General features: G+C 40.9%; 1 protein-coding gene across 6 annotated transcripts in view; it reads right to left on the reverse strand.

Moving 5' to 3' along the window:
- The window catches only part of msh3 (mutS homolog 3 (E. coli)), a 72,461-nt gene that overhangs the window by 17,051 nt on the left and 45,352 nt on the right, over positions 1–10,058 (reverse strand). For 4 of the 6 annotated variants that reach the window (XR_006980844.2, XM_017452436.3, XM_017452435.3 and 1 more), the window contains one exon: positions 8,259–8,416. The exons of 1 other annotated variant lie outside the window; for it this stretch is intronic. Coding sequence is in view for 4 of the 5 variants with exons in the window: in XM_017452436.3 (XP_017307925.1) it covers positions 8,259–8,416 (158 nt within the window). In the remaining variant the exon portion in view is untranslated. Of the gene's footprint in view, positions 1–6,663; positions 7,849–8,258; positions 8,417–10,058 lie in introns of those variants that run through there. One more of the 6 variants, XM_053674340.1, reaches the window with a different exon arrangement.

Here is a 10,058-nt window from a genome sequence, read left to right on the forward strand (position 1 = left end):
GAAAAAATAAGTACACCTCATGGAAACTGTAGGCTTTTTTGACATATTTGGACAAGCAAACATTTGATCCTGTTTGAAACAGTGCCTATTAATAAAGGTGATACACACTATCAAATGACAAACATTTTGTAGTAATTTGCACAATTTAAATGAACAAAAAACAGATCAGTCACATGGAATAAGTAAGTACACTCCTACATTTATCACACTTCCAAATCCATGAAACTAGAATCAGGTGTTCAGGATCGTGTGCCGGTGATTAGAACCTGCTCAGGGAGTGCAGGTGGAACCGGTCTTATTTATACCCCTCTCATATCTAGTGTCTGGTGTTCCCTTTGGTATTGAGGTGTGTGGTGTCATCATGCCAAGATCTAAAGAGTTCTGTAAGGACTTTAGATAAAATGTTGTGGATGCCTAAAAGTCTGGGAAGGGATTTAAAAAATTTATTTGAAATGCATCGTTCCACTGTAAGGAAAATAATCTTCAATTGGCGCAGATTTCGGACTGGTCCTCTGAGCAAATTCAGCCCGAGAGCGGACCGTCTGTTGCAAAAAGAAGTCTCCAAGAACCCCAACATTTCTTCACAGGATCTACTAGTTGGTCTTGCAACTGCTGGTGTCGGAGTGCATGCTTCTACAATCAGAAGAGAGTGCACAAATTTGACCCGCATGGGAGGCGTGCCAGCAAAAAGCCTTTGCAAGACTACAGTTTGCCAATGAGCATATAGGTAAAGACCAGGCCTTTTGTAATAATGTGCTCTGGACAGACAAATCAAAGATAGTTGTTTGGCCACAGTAACAGCAGACACGTTTGGCTCAGACCTAAGACAGCTTTTCAGGAGAAGCACCTCATACCAACTGTGAAGCACGGTGGTGGAAATGTTATGGTTTGGGGTTGCTTCGCTGCCTCAGAAACTGGACAGCTTACATTCATTGATTCAACTATGAATTCTGCATCATATCAAAGAGAGCTTGAAGATAACATGAGGCGATCAGTCCAAAAGTTGAAGTCGAACCGAACGTGGACCTTACAACAGGATAATGATCATAAGCACCCTAGCAAATCCAAGGAATGGCTCAAAAAGAAGAAACGCAGGGTTATGGAATGTCCTAGTCAAATCCCGGATTTGAATCTCATTGAAATGTTGTGGGGGGATTTGAAACGGGCAGTATATGCAAGAAAACCCTCAAATATCTTGCAACTGAAAGAATATAGCATGGAAGACGGTCAAAAATTCCAGCGATCCTGGTGGACAATTATGCAAAAAGCCTACAAGAAGTTATTTCTACTAAATGGGGCAATACTAGCTTCTGAGTCCAAGGATATACTTACTTTTTCCACAGAAGAAAATCGCATCCATTGATATTTCTGTTCAATAAATGATTGAAAAGGCACATTTTCCTTGTGGTTTTGTTCAAGTATATCAGCTTCATTAATGGGCACTGTTTCAAATATGATAAAATGTTGCTTGTCCAAATATGTCAAAAAAGCCAACAAATTCCATGGGGTGTACTTTTTTTTTTCTTCACATGACAGTAATTTTCTTTTCCATGTGGGTCATAAAACAATTTGACATTTAATGTGATTCATCTGCCTCATACAGTTTGAGTCCCTGTCATTTCATCCTCATCCCAGAGTTCCAAGGCATACGTGCAATTAGCATTGTTTGCTTGGATGAGTCCAAAGTGCACCACGGGCCGCTGAACCCTTCCAGGCTTAATTGGCTGCTGTTTGAACATGTTTTTCACCTGTTAATTAGAACATACATCTCCAGAGAGGGAAAGCAATAACGTTTTCACCAGCCAGCTTGCCAGGTCTGTGTTACAAAACCAGTCCAGTGGCAATTTAGGAACCAGCTCCAAATCCCTCTTAACCTTATATTAAAGCCTAAAATCATGGCTATGATTATTCATTTTAATATTTAAAAAGTCAGGACATATATACTTTATTTTAAATCGATTATTGAAACCATACATTGTTCCTGAACAGTTCTTTCATAAATGTACTAATTTGCACATTCAGCAGTACTGTAGTAGTGTACTATTTTTATTTATTTGCATTTAGTACCTCTTTTTTTTTTTACTGACACACTACTTGAAAAATTTTTGAATCATAACTTTGATAAACACATTTGTGGTTTGGAGCATATACACATCCCATGTACATACACCCATCAGCCATAAACCACTGAGATGTGAAGTGAATAACATTGATTATCTTGTTACAGTGGCACCTGTCAAGGGGTGGGATATATTAGGCAGGAAGTGAACAGTCAGTTCTCGAAGTCGATGTGTTGGAAGCAGGAAAAATGGGCAAGCCTAAGGATCTGAGCGACTTTGACAAGAGCCAAATTGTGTTGGCTAGACGACTAGATTGGGGAATCTCAGAAATGGCAGGTCTTGTGGGGTGTACCCTGTATGCAGTGGTTAGTACCTGCCAAAAGTGGTCCAAGGAAGGATAATCGGTGGACCGGTGACAGGATCATGGGCGTCCAAGGCTCACCGATACGCATGTGGAGTGAAGACTGGCGCGTCTGGTCCGATCCCACAGAAGAGCTACAGTAGCGCAACTTGCTAAAAAGTTCATGCTGGCTATGATAGAAAGGAGTCAAAACACAAAGTGCATTTTGGCTTGCTACATATGGGACTGCGCAGCCTCAGACCAGTCAAAGTGCCCTGTTCACCACTCAAAGCACCTACAGTGGGTTCGTAAGCATCAGAACTGGCCCATGGAGCAGTGGAAGAAGGTGGCCTGGTCTGACGAACCATGTTTCCTTTTATATCATGTGGACGGCCGGGTAGTGTGCGTCGCTCAGATACAAACAGGTATAGGCCTTGTGTACATTGCTGTGCAAATGAACAGACAGAACAAAATGATGACATATTTCACGACTAACGATGCTAATCAAAGCAAAGAAGACTGCAAACTGTGCTTGGTGAAATGATCAAGAAAATACAGCAATACAAGTAACCTGATCAATCACCTTAAACATACAACTCTAGCAGCACATAGCAGCAACCAACACTACAGCAAAGACTAGAAAAAAGTCTAGACAAAGGCTACGTGAGTCAAAATAACAGCTCTTACCAAATATGTTCTTCTTGACAAGCAGCCGATATTGATCACTGACAAAAAGTCATTCTGATGCAATGAAGACGAATAAACCTTACAGCTGTACAGAAGGGCTATTTCAAAGTGAAGCGCTTCCCCACTCTTCTCCACCGCAACCCTACTCGATCCAAAAGTAACTAATGTAGCAATCTAATGCTTCCTTCATTTAAAATCAACTAGCTAACGTTATAAAGAAGCAGCATCCCTGCTGAACAAAACAATAGAAACCATCACAGAAATACTAATGGTTTCCACTACAAATACCATTATAAACCATATGCTAACCATTACCATTAGTGGTCCTTAATGGTATCCACCAGACATAACGTGCCACCAATAGAAGGCAACAAATTACCAGTAGAGACCCACAGGGACCGTTACAGTTTCCATTAAATGCAATACAATTCCCATTAACTATCAAACCATTACAAATTCTATGAGGGTTTCTATTGTTTTTTTTGTTTGTTTTGTTTTTACAGCAGGGCTAATAGAAAAAGTGAAAACAAGTGTGCTTTCATGATCATTACAGTTGTGCCCAAAAGTTTGCATACCCCTTACAGAATCTGCTGAATCTTAATACTGCTAACAAAATAAGAGGGATCATATTAAGAATCACACAGTATTAAGAATCAAGGGTATGTAAACTTTTGAACTGGGTAATTTTTTGTTTTTTTGTTTTTATTTATAAATTCAGCAATGATCTTGTCTTGTAGACTACATGTAAACATCTGTTATGTGAAATCTCTGATTCAGGACAGTACTAAATAAAAAACATGGGATTGTTACGATCCCTCGTATTTTGTTAACAGTATTACGATTTAGCAGATTCTGCCAGGGGTGTGCAAACTTTTGAGCACGACCGTATAGAAACCGGGGAAATATTAAAAAGAGCTAAATAACATTTTCATGTTGCCCCAGATTGACTAATACCAAAATAAGTAACCTACCTAGTATCAAGATTCAAATAACATTGGAATTCATTTGTGCTTGTACTAATACATTTAACGAAAATGTACAGATATACAGCCTAGACATTTTCTTCTGGATGCCTGCGCTAAATGGATCACAAATCTAAACCTGGTATCAGATCAGTGAAGCGAGCTGTAATATCCACTTCCTCAGGCAAATAGAATTCTATGGCTTTTCAACAGAATATACCAAGTGCTTCCTGCCATGCCTGTCTGTCACATGCTCACTTTCCAAAGTGCACATCGACTGCTTTCAGCTTTCAACTTTAATTTGTGGAAAATTATGCTCAGTGAAGAGGCAATGCACTTCAACATCAGATGGTGAAAACCAACCATTAATCACGAACACATCCTAGCGTTTGCGACATGCCATTTCTCCATCGTGCACCTGTTCTACATCCCCAGCATGGCACATACATGCTAAAGACAGCCTAAGCCACACATGATGCTAATTAGATCACTATGGTGCGTTTCTGCTGACAGTGTGTTAACATGATTAAACTAACTAACTAACACACACATCTACCATTTCCCCGATGCTGTCAGACACTATTTAAGAGTAATAACAAGCATGAAAATGCTTCACGTGCATTTTGCGCACATATAGATGATGAATGACTGTTGGTCATTATGTCCAAAGGAAACATGTGATGACAGCATATTAGCAGGCTCGTCACTCGGAACAGCAACTGCACAACCACAGGACGTAGTAAAAGCTTGATGAGCCCGATAAATGAGCGGCAGGAAAAGAGGGAAAAGAGAAGATGCTCTTCTTAACTGTTTCTGAACAATAACAGGATCGACGGAGAATCCAGTTGCGAAGCTGTTTAAATTGCTTGCAGAGGAAAGCAGCTTCAAGGAAGAGACAAAACACGAGTTCAGCCAACATCTTCACAACAGACTGTCATCAAGACATATTTTGTTTTGTTATAAAAGGTGCAAACATTTTCCTTTCCATGTAGTTTTTCCTTCACAGGTTCATACCATGGGGGGCTAGGTGGCTTAGCGGTTAGCACGTTTGCCTCACAGCTCAGGGGTGGCAGGGTTGTTCTCCCCGTGCTTCAGGGGTTTCCTCCAGATACGCCGGTTTCCTCCCGCAGTCATACAAAGACATGCATTGTAGGCTGATCGGCATGTCCAAACAGTCCGTAGTGTATGAATGGGTGTGTGAATGTGTATGTGATTGCGCCCTGCAATGGGTCGGCACCACGTCTAGGGTGTCGGCCGTCTTGTGCCCCGAGTCCCCTGGGATAGGCTCCAGCCTCCCGGGACCCAGAGTAGGATAAGCGGTAGAGAAAATAAAGGGATGAAAGTTCTTACTTTTTATGAAAGAAGTTCCACTTTTATGTTAACAGTATCTCAGCAAAAATGAACGCGATTATCATTACCTATGCCAGTCAGACCATCACAAAAAAAACGGAATCATTTGCAACAATTTATCACAAAATCACGAATTATTGTGAAACCGCAGAAGGTATGCAGAGAGAAAGATCCGCTGGGCTTAAACCAACGCCATTTGGGATCACAAGCAAACTCTCACTGAACTACGCTTGCATTTAAATGATTCTGCCTTTTCCTTTATCCTTCGCGTCTCTTTTCTTCTTTTTCTCCTTCCTTTTTAGTCCCCTTATCTTTCCTTCTAGGTTTCCCATTTTTATTTCTTTTTCTTACTTTTCCCTTCTCTTCCTTTATCCTTTTCTCTGCTCTTCCCTTCAAATTTTAATTTTTTCTTTCTTTTTCCTTCCTTTTCATTTAGCGGACCCCCTTCTCTCGTGTTTCGTTTTCCCTTATCTTCTTTTTCATCCTCTTCCTTTTCCCATCAGTTTTTTTTTTTTTTTTATTTCTCACTTTCCTTTTTCCTCCTCTTCTCCTCCCTTCAATTCCCTTCACCTCTCTTCCCCTTTGTTCGCTTCCATTTTGCCATAACTTCTCTTTCTTACTCATTTTCACTTTTTTCTTCTCTTCCCTTTCCAATCCTTTTCTACAAAATGCCCACTTTGAACGTTCAAGGATTCTAGCGTTCTGAAGGTTTTACTTGGAAAGCCACTATAGAACACTCCGTAGTGTCTGACATACCAGAGACCACCAAAGAACCATATTGGGTTTGTAGGTTCTCAGCCCTGCATACATCCGGAGCTAATTACAGTAAGCTGAGGCGCCTGCACCAGTGGCCATGGTTTCACTTCCTTCATCTCTAGACAATTCCACCAGAAGCCTGAAGTCTGCCCGGCCTTTTGAGTGTTGTCATGGCCACTGAGGCCCGAACTGTCAGCTGTCCTTCTGTTAACCCGCCCATTTAACAAGCAGAAAATGAGAGAACAATAGCATTGTGCATGCTGAGAGGACTGACAAGTACATTGTCGAATGGGGAGCGTTTCAACGTGCCTGACTGAGAATGCTTCATTATTCTGTCTGAGCTCCTTATTTCCCAGTACAGTAACCATTAGGGAGGAAAGCACAGTTCTGCATTAGAGCAGAGCAGGTGGGTGGAAATAATCAATGTTCTTTGAAAGAGATCTCGCTCGTGAGAGGTGGGCTTTTAATGTGGGTGTGGAAACTGAAGACTGGGGGAGGGAAGACAGCGTGAGGGAGCCTGAACAACTTTTATTAGAATATATGATTATGTAACTTACAGATTGGAGTCTGTACACATTGTACACATGAACAAGAACACCTAATTACAATGGTGCTTTGTCATGTCATCAATCAGAGAATTACAGAGACTGTCATAATTCTCCAAGGGTTCACCAGGTGATCTCGTTGTGGTCATTTTTCAAAAAAAATCACAAAATATCAACCCGTACGCTAAATGTTTGATACAGTTTGCATGGACACTCCAATATATCCTATAATAAACACATAAATAAATAACGAAATCATTAAACCAGTCAAGCACATTAAAGCATTAATAGATTGAATTCTTCCAGTCATTTCATCTTCAATAAGCGTTTTATCTTGGGCACGGTCATGGTGGATCTGGAGTCTATCCCGGGAACATTGAGCATGAGGCGGGAACTAACACTAGATGGCACGCCAGGCCATCGCACGGCATGTTTTTGGAAGTTGCGAGGAAACCAGAGAACCCAGAGGAAACCTATAGGAAGGTGGGTATACAGGGAGAACGAGCGAAACTCCACATGGACAGCAACCCAAGCTCAGGATTGAACTGGGGACCCTGGAGCTGTGAGGTCACAACACACATGGATTACTATATCCATATGGATAGATTTACTGAAGCAATTATAGAAGTGGTTCATGTTTAAACATGCAAATGAAGCATGAGCTTCCTATATGTTTAGAAGACCGTGAACACCATGATGGGAAATATGATATTTGATAGTCTACAAAAGCTGTAAAATGTTTTTTTTCTGCAGAACTGTGGTTTTTTTTTTTTTTTAATTAGCTACACTATATCGGCAAAACATTGTGGACACCTAACCATTACACCCATATGTGTGTTGAACATCCCGTTCTAGATTTAGTCCCTTCTTTGCCGTTATAATAACTGGCGCTATTCTGGGAAGGCTTTCCTCTAGATTTTGGAGCTTGGATGTGGGGATGTGTGTTCATTCAGCCAAACGAGTATTAGCGAGGTCAGGCACTGATGTTGGTTGAGGAGGCCTGGTGTACAGTCGGTGTTCCAGTTCATCCCAAAGGTCTTCAGCGGGGTTGATGTCAAGGATCAGTGCAGGACACTCAGGTTCTTCCACTCCAACCTTGGCAAATCATGTCTCCGTGGAATTCACTTTGTGCACAGCGCATCGACATGCTGGAACAGGTTTGAGGCCCCTTAGTGACGGGAAACTGTAATGCTACAGCATACAAAGACATTCTAGACAATTGTGTGCTTCCAACTTTGTAGCAACAGTTTGGGGAAGAACCGCATAGGCGTGTGATGGTCCAATAACAATGCTCCCAGCATGCAGACATACTGTCCAATCAGAACAACTCATCCTAAAAGAAGCCCGCCCCTGATTTGCATGCTGAAGCATGAAATCCTTCAATATATGCTTCAAGAAATATACATACACATACATACATTTTAAATTAAGCACTCTCCATCTACTATACATACACTGTATATAAAAAGTCCTATACACGTATAATTTTGTTAATTCTCTATTCCTTTTCCGGACTTGATGTTTAAGAGAAAAGCGGAAGAAAATAAGAAGACTATACCTTGTAAAAATGCCGTCTACAATGCCAAATGATGCCTCAGTGGCTGGCACAAAGGATCCCAGTTGGGCCATGATGCTTATAAGAGCCACCTGGCGAATATAAGAGCTCTTCCCCCCCATGTTGGGCCCAGTGATGATCATGGCTCGCTTGCCCTCACCCTAAAGGAAAAGTCATGACAATAAAATTGAGCGGCTGTGATGAATGTCACAGCTGCACTGGTCAAGTCATTAATTTAATGTACTGGATCCATCAATATCATGTGCTGTTAAAATTCAACACAACCACAGCATATGTGGAGTAAACAAGTGCAGATGTTCCTTATACAGGAAATTGGCTGTAATACCAACTTGGCAAGAATATTAAAAAGGACATCATAAAAATATGATTGGTAGATAGAGGTGAGGTTTAGAAGGTGAGCCCAGACCACATGGATGTTATAATATAACCTGAAATAAGACATCAGGCTCGTGTTGTTAATACAGACGGAATACAAATGATAGATTCTGTGCAAATGTGCGTGTACGTACTACATCTATCTACTGGTTCCAGGAGATAACTGTAGTAGTACTAAAAGACACAGTTTCCAGAGAAACAAAAGCAATTCATTAACGACGCAAAGAAAAGTGCTTTCGAATCTGTAGTACAGCAAGTAAAACCTTTTCAAAATTTGCCGTTAGATGTTTAGAGCATTACATTCATGGTTCTTAGCAGCGTCCGAACTACGGAAATGAGAAACCGTTATTTAAATGCGTTTCATACATATTCAGTTGCTACTTTATCAGATATACCCATCACTTAAATGCACTACAGTATGTATGTATACAATTACTGACTAGATATTCCGTACCGGATTTGTTTTGTGATTGTTGTGGCCAAAAATGCTTGATTTTCCTGCGTTTTTGTTTTGTTTTTTTTTTCAAAATTTGCGATGCATGTTTTTGAGCTTTTATTTTGCGGAAAACTACCTGAAGCGGAGAAATCGCGCTCTGCGTGAAATTGTTTGGCATGGTCTTTCACAGTGATGTTTGTTGCTAAGCGAGACCTTTTAGCTGTACTCATGTTTTATGCGTGTGAGTCGACGAGGGCTTCGGCTGAATGCACGTTCTGAAGAGGTCGCACGATGCATCTTGACCCAATTTTTTATTTTTTTTTTAAATTGCAAGCTCATCCAAATACTACCGAGTTCGCTAGATTTTGCATTCATTTCTGTGATCGCAAAAATCCTGGAGGGACTGACTATATTCAATCCAATTTTATTTGTATGGCGCTTTTTACAATAGACATTGTCTCAAAGCAGCTTTACAGAAATATCAACACGGTATACAGATATTAAAGGTGTGAATTTATCCCAACTGAGCAAGCCACTGAGTGGCGACGGTGGCGAGGAAAAACTCCCTAAGATGTTTTAAGAGGAAGAAACCTTGAGAGGAACCCGACTCAGAAGGGAACCCATCCTCATCTGGGTAACAACAGATAGTGTGAAAAAGTTCATTATGGATTTATATGAAGTCTGTATGGCGTTAAGAGCAGCCGTAGTCCAGCAGTCTGGAATTAAAGAAGATTTGAGCTCCATCCAGAGGCAGAAAGGATCTGGATCTCTAGTATCTCCATAAATTCGTGTGGGGCTCGGCGAAAGGAGAGCGGGAGAAAAAAAGATAATTACGACTGCGAAGTAGTAGAACAGAATCTAGTCAGGGTAGGCTTGAGTAAACAAATATGTTTTAAGCTTAGACTTAAACACTGAGACTGTGTCTGAGTCCCGAACACTAATAGGAAGACTATAGCCCATAGATAGGTGTT

This window comes from Ictalurus punctatus, chromosome 22, assembly GCF_001660625.3.
Source record: "Ictalurus punctatus breed USDA103 chromosome 22, Coco_2.0, whole genome shotgun sequence".
In the NCBI taxonomy this organism is placed as follows: domain Eukaryota; kingdom Metazoa; phylum Chordata; class Actinopteri; order Siluriformes; family Ictaluridae; genus Ictalurus; species Ictalurus punctatus.